Source organism: Canis lupus, chromosome 28 (genome assembly GCF_003254725.2).
Source record: "Canis lupus dingo isolate Sandy chromosome 28, ASM325472v2, whole genome shotgun sequence".
NCBI lineage: Eukaryota > Metazoa > Chordata > Mammalia > Carnivora > Canidae > Canis > Canis lupus.
The window spans coordinates 11,858,763-11,880,941 of NC_064270.1; the positions used below are offsets into that span (position 1 = coordinate 11,858,763).

At 36.8% G+C, this 22,179-nt stretch overlaps 1 protein-coding gene and 1 long non-coding RNA gene across 4 annotated transcripts in view; one reads left to right on the forward strand and one right to left on the reverse strand.

Annotated features, from left to right (window-relative positions):
• Positions 1 to 22,179, reverse strand: part of HPSE2 (heparanase 2 (inactive)) — a 631,399-nt gene that overhangs the window by 153,977 nt on the left and 455,243 nt on the right. For all 3 annotated transcript variants that reach the window (XR_004810045.2, XM_025466850.3, XM_049102998.1), the window contains exon 7: positions 866 to 959. Coding sequence is in view for 2 of the 3 variants with exons in the window: in XM_025466850.3 (XP_025322635.1) it covers positions 866 to 959 (94 nt within the window). In the remaining variant the exon portion in view is untranslated. The remainder of the gene's footprint in view (positions 1 to 865; positions 960 to 22,179) is intronic.
• Positions 1 to 22,179, forward strand: part of LOC112672171 (uncharacterized) — a 51,230-nt gene that overhangs the window by 11,598 nt on the left and 17,453 nt on the right. Inside the window, exon 2 of the long non-coding RNA XR_003144086.3 lies at positions 6,847 to 6,970. This is a non-coding gene — a long non-coding RNA (uncharacterized LOC112672171). The remainder of the gene's footprint in view (positions 1 to 6,846; positions 6,971 to 22,179) is intronic.

Here is a 22,179-nt window from a genome sequence, read left to right on the forward strand (position 1 = left end):
TTGTTTAAATTGCTCAAGACATAGGTGAGTGTTCAAAATGTCCCCCTTTCCTAGAAAACTGTCCTGACTAAGCAACAAAAGATGGGATATCATTTTGTAGAGGCAGGTGGAAATTACAGACATAAGATCATCACAATTCAAAATTAACTAATCCATTTTATTTCAAAATGTGATTTGCATTCAGTAGAATCACTTGACACATGATTTCTAAAAATAGAGCTGTCTGGGATCCGCTCTAGACATACTAAATCAGAACATCAGGAGTGATTTTGCAAACTTTATGAGCGACATCTGATGATTTTGATTGCACTCAAGTTTGAGAATTGTTGACCAAAGGTGTTTTGCTAATGGGACCTACATGCAACTGCTTAATATAATATAGTTTCTCCCACATTTCTACAAAAGTAAGATGTTAGTTGACAGATTCTAAGACACCTAGGAATAGTATAAATATGGTGTAGCTATTTAACACTTTTTAGAATAGTTTAAACATGGCTGATGCCCCAGACCAGAATTTCACTGAATAAATATAATCATTCTTTCCTTAAACTAGCTCCAAATAAACCCTTGCAAAAAGAAAACAAAGTAAACCTACCCTTCTCTTATGAAACTCACAATTTAGAAGCAAACTAGCACAAAATAGTTGTTATTAAAATATAGAAGCTTTTAAACCCGGAAATAGCCCATTCAAACGGTTCTCAATTTGAAAAACAATAAAAAACAACCATCAGCTGTGAAAGGGAGCTTTGGACTATACTCTTTTTCTACCCTGGTTCCCAAAGGGCTGACATCCAGCTGGGACCAGAGACCTTTTCCTTGCCTTATCCCCAAACTCATTCCTTCATCCCAGGGGACTTTTACTCACTTTCTGAATTTTCCTAATCTGGTCAGAGAGTGTGTCTAACAGGCGAGTTTTCAGGAAGTCCATCACCTTGACCACTCGGCCATCAATGTAGCAACTGGAATAAAAATAAAATAAGAATCAGGTAAAATCTTGAGGAGACTACCAATATACTTTGCTAGCCAGAGGTCTCTGTTGCCTGAAGAAACAGCTCAGAGTTCACCTGGGCTTTTACATCTTAAGAAGTTTTGATCCTGGGTGCTTTTCAAACAAGTAATATGCTTTTGTATCTTCTTCATTTCTACCTCCATTTATGGCCTATATTGTGATTTTTTTTCAACCATTGTCACATGAAACTGCATTGCTTGCTCTATAGGAGCTGACAGGAATCTGTAATACAAAGTAAGTAATGGGGAAAAGCTTACTTTTTTTCCCTTAGGAAGAGTTATTTAACACCCGTCCCATACCACCCCTACCCCAACCTTAAAGTAATGAAGGTATTTGAGAGATTTAGAAAGAATATTCAAGTATTTTTATAGGTTTCCACACCTTTCAATGAGAAAGCAAATCATAACCACAAAAATCTGAGTTAGTGTAGTGAGTAGGTCTCAAAGGTTTCATCTCCAGTTCACCTTACAGTCAATCTTCTCCTACCACCTCCAGAATAAATGAATGGATGAATAAATGAACAAACAAAAAATTAGATTAAGTCTAGGAGCTCTCTCCTAAAAATAATAACAAGTTCAGCATTTACTGGCTGTGGTGGTGTGGGTTTTGTTAGGTTGCTTAAGTGTAACATCAAGTTGTGCTGATACAATGTTGTGAACATTTGACCAAAACAGGCCCATCCAGCTTTGTGAATCCTTACTCTAAGACTAAGCGGAGACTCTTTCCAGGTTTAGGTGACCTTTATCATCTCAAATCCTCCCCCATCTTTACAAACTTTCTGATTAAATCAGTTGAATTAAAATAAATGCCTATGACTCCCGGGTGCCTTTACCAACCCACTCAAGTCTCCTCAGCTGATGGCTAATGATAGACTATTTCATTTTTAATAAGACACCAACCTATCAGTACATATTATAGAACTATGTGGGGACGCCTGGGTGGCTCAGTGGTTGAGCATCTGCCTTCGGCTCAGGGCATGATCCAGGAATTCTGGGATCAAGTCCCACATTGGGCTCAGGCTTCCTGCATGGAGCCTTCTTCTCCCTCTGCCTATGTCTCTGACTCTCTCTCTCTCTCTGTGTGTCTCTCATGAATAAATAAATAAAATCTTTTTTAAAAAAGAACTATGGGGATTCCTGGGTGGCGCAGCGGTTTAGCGCCTGCCTTTGGCCCAGGGCGTGATCCTGGAGACCCGGGATCGAATCCCACGTCGGGCTCCCGGTGCATGGAGCCTGCTTCTCCCTCTGCCTGTGTCTCTGCCTCTCTCTCTCTCTCTCTGTGACTATCATAAATAAGTAAAAATTAAAAAAAAACTTTAAAAAAGAACTATGTGAAAATTCTTTTAATGTCAAATCCCCATACCAATATGTGTAGTATAATGGCTAAAAATTTTTTTTAAAGATTTTATTTACTTATTTATTTAAGAGAGAGAGAGAGAGAGCATTAGAGGGAGAGGGAAAGGGTAAGAATCCCAAGCAGACTTCACACTGAGTGAGGAGCCTGACATTGGACTTGATCTCACAACCCTGAGACCATGACCTGAGCTGAAATCAAGTCAGCCACTTTATCGACTGAACTACCCAGGAGTTCTTATCTTATTCTTTTTTTAAAGATTCATTTATTTATTTGAGAAAGAGAGAGAAAGCAGAGACAAAGAAATGGGCGGGGGAAGGAGCAAAGGGAGAGGGAGAGACAGAATCTCCAGCAGACTCTGCACTAAGTGTGGAGTGTGATGCAGGGCTTGATCTCACAACTCTGAGACTATGGCTTGGGGCTGAAATCAAGAGTTGGAAGCTCAACTAACTGAACCACCCAGGAACCACAGTTTTCTTATTCTTAAAAGAGGTAACATCTACTTCCCAGGATTAACTGATGATTAAGCAAGTAAATCTAAAGTGTTGGGCATTCAACAACTCTTAGTTCTCTTCTAATTTCATTTTCAGTTCACAAATATGGAATCATAGACAATAGGGGATGGTTGATTAAATTATGTGTGAGTCTAGAATCCTAAAAGTGGAATTACTATATCAAAGGGTATGTGATTTTGAAAGTTTTGGTGGTTACTTATATTAGGGAATAAAACAAAATAATGACATGACTTTTCATTTCATTCCTGGTACAGATGCTAGACTCAGATCAAATAAACATTTATTATGGCAACACACGGTGCTGGGCATGTCTGTGCCTTTTACTTACCACTCCAAACTCATCCTATTAGTACTTCACTATTAGCATTTCTGATTTTTTAAAAAATGTGATTAGATAGCTTGCTATATAGAAGCTAGGTATACCAAAACATAATAATGATAAAATTAATAATTCATGCAATGCTAACCTAATACACACTGAAGGATATAAATACTTGTTACTATATTACATGATTACTAGGCACATAATAAAAATGCACTATAATTAGTGTTCTTTTATGTTTTAATCAAATATATTATAGTTACCACTTTTCTCTTTGTTAGCTCCCAATAGCTACTTTAAACATCAGAATTTATAAGTTTTGCTGGCAACATGTATACTTTAATACTTACTGAGATAAAAATGCCAGATGTACTTTTTCAATATGTAGGGTTCCTTGTGAACATCCTTCCTATCCTGCACTCTCCTTAGTTGAGGGGCCTTTTATTCCTCCATTCCTTCCTTTTGTCTCTTTTCTCCAGAACTCAGAACTTGGAGTTAGAAAACCCTGGTTCAGTTTCAGCTTTGTCACCTACCACTTATAAGATATTAGGTTTCCCCAGCTTTGAAGTTGATTAAAAAAGAACCTCAAACCCACAGTATTCAGGGTACACTGTATTAGTCAAATTAGGAAAAATGCTGGAGATAGATCTGGGCACATAAAAGATATCCAATAAGCAAATTTACCCTTCAGGTTATATAAAGGGCCCAAAGTAGCAACAACCTAGACTGAAAAAGCCATGGGATGATGTCAGCAGGGGAACATCCTGAAGGAGAGCATGTTCATTCATTCACTGTAAGATTTGGAATGAGGGAAGTATGGGACAGCAAGAATAGACTCTGGATTCCCAGTAGGTGGGAGGCAGATGGACAGATGGAAAGAGCTGTGTTTCTGTTGCAAAAATTTGGAATTTGAAAACAGCTGAAGGGCAACGTAGTCTAAAGCATGTAAGCTTGTTACAACATGACTGAGAAGTGATTATCTAGGACAAAGAACCCATTCTCATATACTACTTGTACTGTTCCACTGTACTACAGCTTGAATCCATGGAAAGCTCTTCTAATGAGTCTAAAATTTGCTCCCTCTTACTGTCCACTCAATGGTTGTTTTCTTGGACCAAGAAATCATCCAATTCCTCTTTCATGTGACATATGGGAGAGGAATTCCAATAAAAACTTTGGCTTAAGCTTTTTAGAGCCTATTTTTGGCCCCACTTTTTACCTAACAAGCTGTATTCAATCATTCTCAGTTGGTCTCAGGCTATTTCTGTGGATTATGAATTAGAATGGAGCAGAGGAGAACTCTGGGCAGGAAACCAGTGTGACAAGGTTATCTTATCTCAATAGTGCATGCAGGAAGGGATCAGGGTCATGAAGTAAAAGTGAGAGCCTGTGAAGGAAGAACTAATAAAATAAGGCTTCTATAGTCTGTAAGAGAAAGAGGAAGGGAATCTGTGATGACCAAGAGCTTGTGAGAGAGAATATCTTGGAAAATACTGATGCCCAGAAGATGTAGAAAGAGGGGGGCACTTGGGTGGCTCAGTGGATGAGCATGTGGGTTAGTTAGACTAGGCTTTAATTTGTCAAAGGAGATGAACAATTCTATTTGAGATATCAAGGACACAAAGAACATCAAGGAGGAAATATATAACAGATAGTTGGAGAAATGAGAAGGAAGTACAGATAAAAGTTGAGATAGGAAAATAGCTGGGTTATCAGCTTATAAGTAATAGATGAATCTACAGCTATAGATGACTTCTCCAAGAAGATAGGAGAACTTAACAGAGATGTCAGAAACCTTCTAAAATGCTTGCCAAATATGGCCATGGGCATTACCTCTACATATGACCCAGCTAAGAATCCTTTCTTTCCTCACTCATTTTAATAACCTCAATCTGAGTCAAATTCACATTTGGATGTCAAAGGAATCCCCATATCATACTGAGACGTTTCAGCAACATTAATCTGCAATCTTAAATCCACCTATATATTGTACTACGGAAATATGAACTTTGGCACCTCAGAATTTAGTGTCACTTTTAAGAGAGGGGCCAATTTAACCATATGTAAGTCTGATAATACCTAAGCCTTTTTCTTTGGTACCCTTGGATAATTAGCTTGCTACATTTACCCTTCATAAATGTGACACATTGAAGAAAAACATTCAGTGTTGATAATCAGTAGTTATTTGAAAAATTCCACTGGTAGTGAGTGCCTGTGGCCAGCTATATTGTACAGATTTGGACACGGAAGTGGAATGGTCTACCATAACCATTTGGAAAGAATATATCATTGAATGTATCATTAAAAATGATAAAGATGGTGATTTCTAACCAAGGTTGGGTAAAAGGAAACAGTACTATATTCCAGTTAACTGTCCAGTGACCTGGGGGCAACGCTCTTTCGTCTTTCTCATTGGGAGGATAAAGATGATTTTCAGACATTAAGCAATCTTTCCAAAGAGTTAGTTAATTTAGTAATGGCTACAAAAGTGTCAGAAGACCAAATAAATGAGAAAAGAAAGTAAGGATTGAGAAAGAAAAAAAGTAAGAAGAGAGAGAAGGCAAATCCATCAATTCATGGTGCTTCGGCATATTTCACATAAACCTTGGCAGAATAGTTGGTTCTCCAAACACTAAGACTGACACTTTTATATAAATCATAATCCTCCTCCAAGTTCTCTTGAATTTTCAGCATCTCTTAGGATCAAACCACAAGTGGCTGTGTTGTTTAACGTACAGCTGAAGCCAAGAGAGGCTGTGTAGAAATAACATTTCTGGGAACTATTACAAATGCAATGAGGTCAAAACCTTTGTGTGTGGACAAATAGCCTGTTTGGCTTACTACCAACAACCATTATTCCTTCCTCTGCTGGCCTCTAGATTGGCAGGTCATATCAAGCACACATCTGGGGAGGTGGCAAACATAGCAGACTATACAAAGTTACTAAAACCTCTTACCAATTCCTTCACAAACTTTCTTGCCCTCCTTAATGTTTATTTCTGGTTTAAGACTTTTCATCTTATTTAAAATTTTGCCCATTATTTATTTATTATAAAAGAAATAAATGTTCATTATAGACAAATTAGAAAATGTACATAAGCAAAATCTAAATATGAAAATGAAAAATTACCAATAAGCTCAACACTCAGAGAAACCTACTGTTAACATTTTGCTGTATATCCTCTCAGAGATTTTTCATAGTAAATGCACATAAAATTTCCCATAATTGGTTATTTTAAAAAAACTCATTTGAGATCCTATTTTAAGCTTAAAACTGTACCAGCTAACTCTCAAGCCCATCCCACAAGGATATTGACAAGAGACATTAAAGACTCCAGGTCAAAACATCTTACTCTTATTTTAATTCTATTTTGTCCATTTAGGATCATCTGCCAGAGGCAGGTCTCATCTCCTTTCAATCTCTGTCCGCCAGGTTTTAACCCTGATCCTCCTACTCTGCCTTCTCCAGGCCCCTAGATTCAGTCTTCAGGATTGTACTACAAGTAGCTACTTATGCCCATTAGCTTCTTAAAACATTTAATGAGGAAAATTTGTTGGCTCCAGGGACAGCTGGTTTTGTTTACCTGGCTCTACGTTAAAAGGAAAAACCTTTGCCCCTTATTATCTGACCCCTTCTTTTATTTCAGGTAATTGCATTAGTGCTGGCTTCCCAATGCACAGGAATTTCCGGACCTATTTTGCTGCCTGCTGCTTTCAGGGAGGAGGGGCAGTCTGCTCAGAATTCTAACACCCAGCCTGCTGACTGGGCAGGTAATTCCATAAAACTGGGGCCTTCCCAGCTGAAGGGGGAGAAACTTGGATAATCATTAGAACAACTCTGTTGACCTATAAAACCTATTCTGACACCTTGAAGCCAAACTCTGGAGAGGCCAACTTGAGTCTCTCTAAAGCTTTATACCTTGTATTTGCCCCTCCTCCAAAGGCTCTCACACTGGGCTCCTGCTGAGCACATTGTACTTCACACTTGCCTTTAGGTTTTCTTTCTGAGGCTACCTTATTCTTGATCTTCTTTGTAATGGGTCAATCTTCTTATCTCCTGTTCTGGACAATGTTGGGCAGGTAAAGCTTGGATGAAATGAACACTGTTACCAATTAAATAAAGATTCTACAGAATATAGATGTGCTTTAGCTTTCTTAAACAAGTTCCTATAAATCCATACAGGAGTCACCCAGCTGACTAAAGTCTTCAGGAATTATAAAGTTTTGTACTCTGGGAAAACGTTATCATTGAAAAATGGTACAAGTAAAGGTGAAGGTTGCAGGCAATCCCACAGACACATAATGAATACTCAAAAAATATATTTAATAAAAGCATGTGTGCCTGAATAAGCTAACCCACAATAAGCCAAAAGACGGGCCCTGAGGTGCAACTGCTGTCCTAAGGGACCCATTTATGTGACCTTTTCTCTCTCCTAATTCCTCGCACACTTTGGGTCCTAAGCCTTGAGCCCAGGTCATTCTCCCTCATAAACCCAGGATATGCGGAGATATGTTTTGGCAGAGGCTCAAACAGCTGGGCCTTGACCTTAGCAGTGTTGAGGTGAGCTCTAAGGAAAGCCAGGTAGAGGAGAGGTGTAGGAAAGCCATCTGCAGCTCCATCCTTCAGAGTGGGCTCTGAGGAGAGCACCTCTGGGACTTTTTGGAATAGTAGCAGGTGATGGAACCAAAAGTGTGGGCAGGAGCAGATCCATGTGTTTGAGTTCTCAAACAATTTGTGGGACCATCTTCAAGAAAAAGAAATCAAAAGTAGAGAATTAGGTACAAAAGCAAATACTCATTTAGAGTGATAAAAGAAATTGAAACAAACACCCAGAAACTTTGAGAATCAAACCCTTTTTTTTTCCTGAGAGCTCTTTCAGCAATTTGCCAGAAATGTTTACATAGTAATGCTTCCTGATAGCAACCTGCCCTACCCCTTTCCACCTAGAACATCCCACAACTCTCACCATCTCCCAGCACTCCTAGGAGCCAAGACACGTGAGGGGCTCAAAGCTTCAGTCATTAGCTTCATGGCCAATTAACTGTGGGGCATTGAGAGTAAGAATGGCAGGGTCTAAGTTATCAGAACCTAACCTTCAATGTGCAGTGCTTTTTAACTCAATGTTTGTATATTGGGAGCTGTCTATACAGTTATCTCATCTTTTCCCTGGTCTCTTTTCACATAATTGTCATTGTAGCAGAATTGTACAACCAATTTAACTATAATTAAGTTAGTATATTACTAACTAGAACATAGAAAGAAGAAAGAGGGGGCACCTGGGTGGCTCAGTGGGTGAGCATCTGCCTTTGGTTCAGGTTGTGATCCTGGGGTCCTGGGTGGAGTCCCACATCAGGCTCCCCACAGCAAGCCTGCTTTTCCCTCTGCCTATGTCTCTGTCTCTCTCTCTGTGTCTCTCATGAATAAATAAATAAAATCTTTAAAGGAAAAAAAAAGAAAGAGGAAGAAGGAGCCTTATATGTATTAAGTTCCTTATTTGCTAGATATTTTACATATGGTGTCTCATTTAATCCTCAAGAATACTCCCTGTTTTACAGGTTACAAACTGTGGCTCACAGAAAGAGAGTAACTAGAAAGCCAGAGATCTTTTTTTTTTTTTTTTTTTAAGATTTATTTATTCATGAGAGACACAGACTGAGAGAGAGGGGCAAAGACACAGGCAGAGGGAGAAGCAGGTTCCTCACAGGGAGCCTGACGCGGGAGGGACTGGATCCCGGATCCCAGGATCATGCCCTGAGCCAAGGGCAGGCACCCAACCACTGAGCCATCCAGGCATCCCAAAAGATCTTCTATGTACTAAGTGATAATTACCAAATACTCTTCCCTCTCTGGTCTGCCAGTGTTGGAGCTATAGAATACTGTGTTTACTTCATCTGCCCTGTAATCCAGTACAATTGTTTTCCAGCCATCTTTAGTCTTGCTTCCTTCAGCCATCCTGACCAGGTAAACAATACTGAGATAAACTCAAATTTTTCTAGAAAACAAAACATTGCAACAAAACCAAAACAATAACAAAAGCAAAAACCTGGGGCTATAAGTAAAGAAATGGAGGTCGTATAGCTTTACTCTGCAAAAATGTTTTTCAAAGTCATTTAGTAACTGTTATACGAAGAAAAGTGGCTCCATGGTCAAATAGGTTTAAGAAATGCTGGGTTAAAACCAAATTCTACTTCCTGCCACCATGGAATAGCTGGTATAAGGATTACCCTTTTGTCATAGACAACTCAAAATCCAAGACAAAATATATAAAACAACTGTTTGAGGTAGTTAGACAGCAACCAATTCAGGCTGTGATCTTTGAGAGAATGGGGGGAGGGGGGGACATGAGTTGAGCCTTACATTCACCTGGGCTTGCGCCCCTGGGTATGGTGGAGATAGTTTACTGACCACCAAAATTTTGTGCTCTCCTTCTATAGCACAAGCTATATAGTGGGAGCTATTTGTCAAGAAGCAGCTACCTAGACAAAACCTCTTATTACTGTGCCATTGTCACAGGAGAGGGGCCTAAAAGACTAATCGGGCCAAAGCAATGTGAGCAGATGTAATACATCACTTCAGGGCTCAAGTTGATGGAGATGTGTATCACTTTGGGGCAGAAATTATGAAGCCATATCTTTCACATAGTCTCTTTCCCCATTGCCAAATGAATGGAAAGTCTCCAAGGAGAAGTCACAAGATGGTAAAAGCCTGGGTTCTGAAATGATCACATATAAGGCCATCTATCAGGTATATCAGCATTGGACATGACATTAGTGAGAAACAAACTTCTATTGTTTAAGACAATTGAGATTTGGGGTTTTGTTTATTAAAGCAATTAGAGTTATATTTATTAGTGCAGAGGTATTTGTTACAACAAAACTCCATTACACCAGTAAATCTTGAAGAGCTGTTCATAATAAAGAGGTGTACCTTGAAAGTAAATGAAGTAAATGGTCCCTGGTATGAAAACAAAAAGAATAACCTGGAGAACTCTAGTTAATTTTAGTTTGAATTGACTGGATGACTGTCAACAAGGGGCTGAATTCTAATGCCATGTGAGTACAGTAGATGAGGGAAAGAGATCATTCATATTTTTCTGTATCTAGGCAAATTGAGCCCAGGATGAAAATAGTGATCAGGGCAATTATTTATAACCAAGGAAACAGGGAATCTAGCTCTTTGGAAGGGGAGTCAATTGTCATAAATCAGTAAGTGGCAGCCTTTTAACTCAATATTCAGCATTTTCCCTTAGGTTTCTGGGGAAAATCTGAGTTTTCATTTTGAGGGACAGCTAGTTTGAGTTAGATTATTTAAGCATTCTTACTGTGAATGAAATCACATGTCCTCACTTACTGTGAATGAAATCACACGTCCTCACTTACATACATCACATACACAGGCAAACCAGAGGTTCAACTCTACTTTGCATGAGGTTGCTTATTTCCAGACACCCAGTGTTCATAAATGCAGACACACACACCAAGCTGCTTCTGCTACATCTGCCATCATCTTATATATCTTAATTCCTGTACCTAACTTTTATTCTCAGCAAATTCAGTATCAGAGAGCTATACTTCCTTGAAGTATATTCACTGTGTAGACTATACCTATATAAAAATCTTGTATCAATATAATTCTTTTCATGACAGATGCCACTTCTTTATTTAAAAAGAAAGGCTGGAAAGGCTCTTGCCATATAAAGCCTTTAAAGAGACTATTTACCATGAATATATGTCTTTGTACACACATGCATGTGTGTATATGTGTTAAGAGGGACAAAGAGGTTGAGAGGGAGAGAGAAATCTATTAGATTTCAAGACTGTGGTTAACATAAAATCAGTTTTTGTGTGCATAGAATGTGAATTGAGGCCCCAAGGAAAGCATTTCTGGTAGGATATTTTAAATTTTAGTATTTGCATTATTGTGCAATTTGAGTGTCAGTAATATTTAAAAATAAAATTGTAATTTTCCTTTAAATAGTTTATTTTCAATTGCTGTATTATTTTGATTCATAATTCTTAAACATAATAATAATTCTGTAATAAAATGCATACTCATTTTAAAACTTAAACATGATAATAAAAAGCACAAAGAAGTTTAATAATCATACCAAATCTCAATATGCCATTTTAATCAATCAACATTCAGAGAAAATCATTGCAGACAGGTCTGTATATATGTACATATGTATGTGTGTATATAAGTATAATAAAAATACTGATATCAACTATTTTAGAGCAATGTTATCATGTTATATATTCTGTTTTGTTAACAAAATAGGCAAAATTTAATGGTATATGAATGTATTAGAAGAGAAAGAAGTTAAAGTAAAATAAGTAATTATGAATATCGGATTCTATTCCCTTAAAATGTTTTATGAAAAATTTAAAAAGAGAAGGATATTACTCTGTCTCTATAACATTGACAACCACAGCAGCCAGTGTTACAACTTTTGCTTCAACCATCAAACATAACTTAGGAAACTCAAGAGGAGAAGTAAAGTCTATTTCATGTATTCATATTTTACCTTTCTGTTTTTCTTTCTTCCTACTTGATGTTCCACGTTTCCATATTTTATTAGTTCTTTTCTTTTTAGAAAACTTACTTTAGCCATTCTTTTAGGTAGGTCTTCTGTCAAGAAAGTTTATTTTTTCTTCATCTAAAAATGTCTTGATTTCCCTCTTATTCCTGAAGGACCTTTCTTCTGGATATAGAATGCTGGGTAGACAATTCTTTACATAAGTGTTAGGTCTTTTGTTTTGATCCTGCAGATCCCTAAGACTCTGTTCATTATTTCATTTTATTTTTTCCAGTCTATGTTCTCTGTATTGTTCAGATTGGGTAATTTCTATTATTCTATCTTCAAGTTCACTGATTTTTAAAAATATCCCTCCCTCTTTCTGTTAAACACATCCACTGAGCTTTTATTTCATTTTTCATATTTTCATTTCCACTTGGCTAGTCTTCATATCTTTTATTTCATTCTTAGGACTTCCTACTTCTTTGTGGAGTTTATTTCTTCATTTGTTTCAAGAGTTTTTGAAATTGCTCATTGAAATATTTTTTTGATGGCTGATTTAAAATCCTCATATAATCTGAACATCTCTGTTGTCTCAATGCTGGCATCTATTGCTTATCTTTTTTCATTGAAGTTGACATTTTTCTGGTGTTTGGTAGACAAGTGATTTTTTACATGATATCTAGACATTTGGGGTATTGTGTTATAAGACTTTGGATCTTAATTAAGTCTTCTGTTTGATTGGCTTCCTTAGAAACCACTCTGGAAGGGTAAGAGGAACACTGCCTCATTACTGCCACATATGCGGGGGAGAAGTCCAGGTTCCCCACTTGACCTCCATTGACACTCAGGGAATAGGGGAATTCATTACTGGTAATTGGGTACAAGAGTTCCAACTCCCCATTAGGTATCCACTGATATACTACCATACAAGGGGTAGGAGTGCCTCATTACTGCTCCTCACATGGCTTCCACTGACATAAATGGGAGAATAGTATCACTACTGCTAGGTGGTGGTGAAAGTTTTGGCTTTCCAGTAGGTATCTTCTGACAGCATCCCAGAGAGAAGGTATGTGTCATTCCTGACAACGGGAGGTAGGAATCCAGGATCCCCATTTTGTTTCCCCTGAGTGGGGATGGTAGAGAGGGTCTTCATTATAAACTAGCATAAGTGAAAGTCTCAGGACTCCTCATTAGGCCTTCATTGATGGCACCCCAGTGGGGGCATTGATTTGCTTTATCATAGTCTGGTCAGGGTAAAAGTCTCCGCTCCCTGTTTGGCCTTCACTGGCAGGTTTTGGAGTGGGGATTGTACCAGTTTTTCTGTGGTGTTTGACTAGAATACAGTGATTATTGTCTAAGATTTTTCTTTTTTGCTAGGCTGTTCCATTCCTGGCCTTTAGGATAGGGAGGGCTGGCCTTTGTTAGAGCATTTTTTGTTTGTATCTGGGTTCCCAGATTCTCTAGAACCAAGTCTGGGATCTATGCAGAAAACACACACATACAAACAATGATGTTTACCACTGTGTTGTTCCTTGATTCTCAGTCTACCTTCTTCTCTTCACCTTTCAGATATTTTTCATACTTGTTTTATAAATAATAGCTAGAGCTTTTAGTTCTACCTAAATAGAGGAACAGGCAAAAATATATATACTCCATCTTTTGGGAACTAAAATTTCCATATTTATTTTTAACTCTTATCCCAGAAATTTTAATTTTAATTTTTAATCTTAATCCTTAAATATAAAAATAATTAAACTTATTTTATATATTTACAACCAATCCCATTTACCACTATTTCTCCATGATGATTCCATTTTTGTTTGCCTGCTTCACCTTCAAGCAGATTTTTCAACAAAATCTTGTGCATAACTAAATTTTCCCTAAGTTTCTGTATGCTTGAAAACTTCATTCTGCTGCCTCTATATATGAAAGACAAGTTGGGTACATATAATTGGCTGATATGAGTTTTTTATAATAAATGAGACAGCTTTATATCAAATTTTCAATTTCAAGGATCTCTAACTACATTAAAGGTTATAACCAGAAGATAGTTAGTTCTGATTGTTTAGGAGGAATACTTAGACATTACTCTCCTAGAAACAATAAAACATCCTCTTTCATTTTAGCTGAATGCTCCCCAATCAAATAGGGAAATTAATGATAAGGATGCTGATGACAGTATAAAACTAACAATTATGCTGAGTATGTGTCCTGCATCACACACATTTATAATAACTCACACAATATTATGAGATTATTCGTTCAATAAACACTTATGGAACTTATACTATATACTAGCTATGTTCTAGATTCTAGGTAGAATCTATCAGTATTCATGTTTACATATGGATAAACTGAGTCTCCGAAAAGTCGAATACCTTGCTAGTAAATGGCACAGGCCAGTTTGAAGTCAGATCCGTATCAATGTTTAATCACAACATATATTTGTTTTCTAGCTGAGTAAATATTATAAATCACATCATTACCATGAAATAAAATTCAAATCCTTGGGCTACTACTCAGAATACATAATCATATGATTTGTAACTGATGGATGATTTGATTAGATTTATTTATCAAATAGGAGTTTTAATGTCATAATTTCAAGGTAAAATGTCATATACCTTTCTACAAATAAAGGATTGCTTACTGCCCTTCCTTTTAAAAAGTTTCAGAAAATTTGGGTACTATCCCTAACTGTCCTTTTTCTCTCAAATCTGCTACAAAGTCACTTTGGTTATTAAACCAAAAAAAGGGGCTAGGGATCAGCCCATATTGTCTTCTCTGTGATTAAAGCTTTTGTTTGAATAGGAAGAAAAAGCAAGCTGACTACAAAGATTTTTAGGTAGAACAGTCCCCCTTTTTTTTATAAATTTATTTTTTATTGGTGTTCAATATGCCAACATATAGAACAACACCCAGTGCTCATCCCGTCGTGCCCACCTCAGTGCCCGTCGCCCAGTCACCCCTACCCCCCGCCCACCTCCCCTTCCACCACCCCTAGTTCGTTTCCCAGAGTTAGGAGTCTTTTATGTTCTGTCTCCCTTTCTGATATTTCCCACTCATTTTTTCTCCTTTAGGACAGTCCCCTTTAAAAGAGTTTTTTCTTTTTTAAAGAGTTAATCAATCAAAAGTTAATCAAGACAGAAATAAGAAGCAAATACATTCTGTTACTTTTTTCCTTGAGAGAAACAATGATAGTTTGACTTCTAAATTAAGAACAGAATGGTAAAATGTCATTTAATATATTCTGGTTACATGCTTTGGGCAATTAGAGTAGAAGGAAATATATAAAGAAGAGAAGAACAGGAAGATAGGGGGAAAGAGGGCATTTCCCTTTCAGGGATGTTTTAGTATTCCCAAAACTCAAATCACCCTCCTGGCCTCTGTGTTTTACTTTACCTCTGCACAGCCCACCAAGCCTCACCACTCAACAACTAACGCCACAAACACCCTTCCAGACATCTATCTTTTAATTGTTGTCTTTTATTTCACACTTAAAGTGATCATTGCTCTAATCTGGATTAATATTTACTATGTAAGTATTTTCTAATTCCTTGAGCTTGTTCTTTGATTTTTGTTTTTTTGTTTTTTTTTTTTTTTGGTTCCTTCTTTTTCTGGTTTTAATTTATTTATTTATTTTTTATTTTTTATTTTTTTTAAATTTTTATTTATTTATTCATGATAGGCACACAGTGAGAGAGAGAGAGGCAGAGACACAGGCAGAGGGAGAAGCAGGCTCCATGCACCGGGAGCCTGACGTGGGATTTGATCCCGGATCTCCAGGATCGCGCCCTGGGCCAAAGGCAGGCGCCAAACCGCTGCGCCACCCAGGGATCCCTGGTTTTAATTTAATAATATATATCACTGCATTTTATCTCCTCTCCTAGGATACAATGAACTTATTTTTAAAAATTTTTAATTAGTTGCTCTAGAGTTTTCAACATATATTTTAAACTAATCTAGATGTACCTTCAAATAAAAATATGTCACTTTACATGTAGTGTAAGTACCTTATAACATTATCCTCAATTTTTCTTTCCTCTTTCATATGATACTGCTGTCATTCATTTCATTTATCCACATGCTATAATTACCTAATACATTGTTGCTATTATTACTTTAAACAAATATCTTTTAGATCAATCAAAAATAAAGAAAAATAAAATATTTTATTTATCTTAATTTATTCCTTCCTTGACACTTTCTTTTATGCAGATTTGAATTCCTGACCTATGTTATGTTTATTCTCCCTAAAATACTACTTTCAATCCTTCTTGTAGGGCAAATCTGCTGGTGATGAATTTCCTTTGTTTTTGTTTGTCTGAGAAAGCCTTTATTTCCCCTTCACATTTATTTTTTTAAAAGATTTTATATATTTATTCATGACAGACAGAGAAAGAGAGAGAGGCAGAGACAGGTGGAGGGAGAAGCAGACTCCATGCAGGAAGCCTGAGGAGGGACTTGATCCTAGGACTCTGGGATCATGCCCTGAGCCAAAGGCAGATGCTCAACTGCTGAGCCACCCAGGTGTCCCTCCTCTTTGCATTTCAAGGATAATTTTGCTGGATATAGAACTCCATGTTGCTGAGGGTTTTTTTCTTTCAACTTTAATTATTTCACTCAATTCTTTCATGCTTGCATGGTTTCCAACTGAGACTTCATGTCTTTGTTCATATTGCTTCATATCACTGTACTTCATATCCTTGTCCTCCATAGGTAAAGTGTGGGTTTCTCCTGGCTTCTTTCAAGGTTTTCTCTTTTTCTTTGGCTTCCTGCAGTTTGAATGATATTCCTAGGTGTAGCTTTCTTGGTATTTATCATATTTGATATTCTCTAAGGTTCTTGGATCTGTGATTTTGTGTCTGTCATTAATTTTGGCAAGTTATTGCCATTATTACTTCAATATTTGAATTATTATTTCAATATTTGAATGATCTCAAGCCATTATTATTTCATTATTCTACTATTCTGTTATATCTTTCTTCTTCTTTTGGTATCACAAGTATGTGCATATTATAACCTTTGAAATTGTCGCACAGTTCTTAGATATTCTGTTCTTTTTTGGTTTTTCTTCCGTTCTTCTTTTAGTTAGGGAAATTTCTGTTGACCTATCTTTATACCCACTGATTCTTCAGACATGTTCAGTCTACTGATGAGCATATCAAAGGCATTCATTTCTCTTACAGAGTTTTTGATTTCCAGTATTTCCTTTTGATTCTTTTGTAGAGTTTACATCTTTCTGCTTACATTACCCATCTATTTTTCATGTTGTATACTTTTTTCCATTAAAGCCCTTAATATGTTATTCATATTTATTTTAAAATTCCTGTATAATACTCCAACTCATATCTGAGTCTAATTCTGATGCTTGCTTTGTTTGCTCAGATTATGTTTTTTTTTCGTGTACTTTGGTATACTTTGTAGTTTTTTGTTAAAAGTCACCATGCTGAAATGGGTAATAGGAACTGAGATAAACAGAACCTTAGTGTGAGGATTTGTGTTAGAAGTTGGACTATGTTTCATGTATGCTATAGCTGTGGTGCCAGAGGCTTCAAATTCCTCTAATGTCCTTGTTTATGCATCCTCTCTTGACTTCAGTCTTCCCTAATTACCCTTCCTTAGAGAGAGTTTGTGTCTTGCAGCTCTTTCAACTATAATTCACTGTTATCATACTGGAACCCTATTGGTGAGGCAGCTGGATACAGAGGAAAGGAAGTATTCCCTAACTTTATGAGTAAATCTCAATATTTTAGTGGATCCATATCTCTGGACTATAAACCTCATGATTTTTTCCCAGTGGTATAGCTTTTTCACCTTCAGGTGAGACAGAAAGTCTAAAGGAGGTTAGAATGAAAGGAATCCCTTCCCCAGATGGGAGAAGGCTCTGGTTATGTCTTTCCCCTTGGAGATTTGGCTTTTGTTACACAGAGAATGCTCTGGTGATATTTGACAATGATTACTTTTTCCCTTTCTCTACCAGAACTACTATAAATTTTGGATTCCACAAAAGTATGTGTGTGTATGGGGGGGGTGGGGATGGTGGGGGGGGGGCTGAGACTGCAGCCTTCACTCTCAGCTAGTCCATACTAATTCTCTAGCAATTCATTGAAATTATCACCAAAGTGTTCCTACAGGTTTATGGCTTTAGTATATTCTGTTCCAGCTAAGTAAATTTTGGTGACTCCCTGGATTCACCTGGTTTTCCAGATTTCAGGGTGGTATGGTTTGTCTTACAATCTTAATTCTCTGATGGGCCCAAGAAAGTCATTCACTTTCAAATTGCTCAGCTTTTCCTTGCTGAATGGATGAAAGTAAAAACTTTCAAGCTCTTTACATGCTGGGGCTAAAATCAGAAGTCCACTAAACACATTCTTATTTTATAGGCCAATGCTGATCTTTCAGCAGTATTAGCATGAAGGATGGTGTTGAGAAATAGCCTTCTCTCTACTTTGTATTGTCAATCAGTGTATTGTATTCAATTAGTAATGTTTGTTGTGGTAATGACAGTAAGGAATAAAGCCACATATGCTACATATTTGCCATTTTTTACCAAAATGATTTCTAAGGCCCTTTCCAGATTCAAGGATCAAGGTCTTCTCTTTGGCAAAGAGTGGAATAACACTGGTGTTCCCTCTCATAACACATATGAGACTACTATTTCCATTAATATTAATGAAATTGCATTTGCTTATGAAGTTGTTCAACAGATGTACACAGGGATATAACCAGTATATGAGTAAACCAAAACAAAATGACGTGGCCAAAGGTCTCATGTGAGTTTTCTATTTGAATTTGATTTTCCACACCCTTGTTTATGTCTGAGGTTGAGAAATTATTGTTGTTTTGCACTGCCTCAGTCCCTATACTATGCTTTTCCTTAATGTGGGTTTTGCATCCATGACTTTGAAAGAATAGGATACGCAAAAGTGTCTATACTGTATGTATGTATAAAACAGCATCCATGTCTTCACATGGTAGACTTATTATGAGGACCTTCCAAAATTTATCTCAAAGCTTAGTAATAGGAAAATGATGTTTCTCATGAAAAATTAGTTTAGTTTTTGACTTGTAGCCACTAGATTTTGTTTTCTACTTTGCTTTGGCTATCTACTTGGAAACATAAAATCAAATCTGTAGTCCATCACTAATAGGAGAATAAAACCAGCTGATATACATTTTAGAGTGCTAATCTTTCCCACTGATTTATTACCCTTCTCACTCTATTTTCTCTCTATTATTATTTCCTCATTTATTTATTTTTTATCATTTCACTTTTGGACAGAAAAGCGACCAGAAGTAGTGTTGAAAGAAGCTGTGACTAAATAAAAGCCACTCAGTAATTCACAAACTAAATATTTAGCCCTCTATTTACACAAAGCAAAGCAAAACAAAAAGCCTTTGTCCTATTTCATGCTTTCTTTCTTTTATACAAAATCCATATTTTATCAAATATTTGGTAAAGCTTCAGGAAGTCTTATTCTCTTATCAAGTTTAAAGACTCTTTGTCAGGTCAACTGTTTTATTTGATATAATATAGTTTGAGGTTGAATTATGAATCCATTAACCTTTAATTTGTTGTAAATGGATTTCCCTTTCTAAGAATTTTTAGACATTTTTGTGTTTTTCTGGGGCTAGACCTGGATGTCAGAAGTGGCCCCAAGAGTTGGCAAAGATTGAATCAATATAATAAGATATTTCCAGATATTTTTTTCCCCAAAGATCACAGAATACTTCACAGGTAAATTTAAAGGATCTTTCTGAATGTGAACAGGGCAGTTTTGCTATCTTCTTTCATAATAAAGAAGGCAGTCCAGAGCTTCACTATAGGACATTCAGTCAGTCAGGACACTCATTCAGTGTGTGGAATGTATATGTCAGGGTAGGGGGTGTGGGTGGTGTTAGAGGGTTGGAGGTTGGTAGAGAAGTGGAGGCAGATTTAGGATTATGGGGAGATTGACAGTCCTGCAAAGTATGTGAAGGCATATAGTCTTGCCAAGGAACCTGCAAATTTTTTTCTGTAAAGAGACAGGTAATTAGTTATTTGGGTTTTGGAGGCAATATGGTCTTGTTGCAACTTCTGAGCTCTACTTTTGTAATGCAAAAGCAACTACAGACAATTCATGAATTGATAAGTATAACTATGTTCCAATAGAACTTGTGGACACTAAAATTTGGATTTCATAAAATGTCCACATATCACAAAATATTATTCTTGTTTTGATATTTTTTCAACCATTTATAAATGCAAATAGAATTTTGTAAGGCTTGCTGGCCATACAATAATCCATGATGGGATGGATTTGGCCTGCAGGCAATAGGTTGCTAGTCCTTGCCCCTCTAAACAATTAAAATTCTCTGACACTAGAAAACTACCAGTTATCCCCATGGACTAAGCATATCTGCCAGATTTCCCACAGTTGATTTATAATCACTATTGGTAGGGCTAGCATACATATCTCTGATACTTATCTGTAATGATTTTCACACTTAAGTATATAAATCACCATTATAGAAAGTATGTTAAATATAGATTCTGTGGCCCTGGGTAAAGCTTTTGTATATGTAATTTAATCATCATCCCAGGTAATATGATTTTATAAACTTTACAAATCATTGGATCACTATAAATTATTAGATACTTTGTTTATGTAAAACAAATAGGGATGCCTTGGTTCTCAGTTAAGCATCTGATTCTTGATTTTGGTTCATTTCATGATCTTGGGGTCCTGAGGTGGAGTCCCCCCATGGGACTCTGTGCTCAGCGGGGAATCTGCTTGAGAATTCTCTCTCCCTCTTCTCTGCCTCTTCACCCACTCACATGTTCTTGCTGTCTCCCTCCCCCAAAATAAATAAATTAATTTTAAAAAAATAAATGAAACAAACAAAAATCGACCTGGTCCCTAGTGACAAACAGCAAGTGCTCAAAGTAAGGTCAAGCAGAAAATAAAGTGCTAAAAATACATCTGGTCTTCCAACATTGGTTTCCTAAAGCTGTATAAAGCTCCAGATTTCTCTTTTACTCTGCCTACTCTAAACAGCTTTCTTCTCTGTGAACTCTTCTAATCTACTGTGTCCACTATACTTTATATTAATATAAAGTCTTGAATCCAGAAACAAGTCAGGACAATATCACTCACTATAATCAAAACTGACTTCATAAAAATGTCACTTGGACTTCTAAGTAAATGCCCATGACTAAGTGGATGCTAGGAATCCCTGCTCCAATCTTAAACATGTAAAAATACTGCACAAATAAAACAAAGAATATTAGCCAAACTTGAAATAAAGGGAAATCCCCGAATAGTAGCAATAAATAAGGATTCAAAATCATAATGGTAATTTAATTGAATCAAAAGAACCTGGATCAGGGATTGACCTGAAGGGTGGGAACTGGGGGCTACATTTTGTACCAGAAATCTCAGAGGGCTGCTCCATACCTAAAATAGGAAACTTTGTGAAGCACTTGTTCATGTCTTTTGCCTTTTTTAAAGATCAAATTCCCTCTTTTATCTTACTGACTAGCAGGAATATTTTATATATTCTGCATGCAAACCTTTTTGTTATATATATATATATATATATCCTTAAAAGCCATCTACGAAAAACCCACAGTAAATATCATTCTCAATGGGGAAGCACTGGGAGCCTTTCCCTTAAGATCAGGAACAAGACAGGGATGTCCACTCTCACCACTGCTATTCAACATAGTACTGGAAGTCCCAGCCTCAGCAATCAGACAACAAAAAGACATTAAAGGCATTCAAATTGGCAAAGAAGAAGTCAAACTCTCCCTCTTCGCCGATGACATGATACTCTACATAGAAAACCCAAAAGCCTCCACCCCAAGATTGCTAGAACTCATACAGCAATTTGGTAGCGTGGCAGGATACAAAATCAATGCCCAGAAGTCAGTGGCATTTCTATACACTAACAATGAGACTGAAGAAATAGATATATATATAAGGAGTCAATCCCATTTACAATTGCACCCAAAAGCATAAGATACCTAGGAATAAACCTAACCAAAGAAGTAAAGGATCTATACCCTAAAAACTATAGAACACTTCTGAAAGAAATTGAGGAAGACACAAAAGCATAAGATACCTAGGAATAAACCTAACCAAAGAAGTAAAGGATCTATACCCTAAAAACTATAGAACACTTCTGAAAGAAATTGAGGAAGACACAAAGAGATGGAAAAATATTCCATGCTCATGGATTGGCAGAATTAATATTGTAAAAACTATAGAACACTTCTGAAAGAAATTGAGGAAGCACCCAAAAGCATAAGATACCTAGGAATAAACCTAACCAAAGAAGTAAAGGATCTATACCCTAAAAACTATAGAACACTTCTGAAAGAAATTGAGGAAGACACAAAGAGATGGAAAAATATTCCATGCTCATGGATTGGCAGAATTAATATTGTAAAAATGTCAGTGTTACCCAGGGCAATTT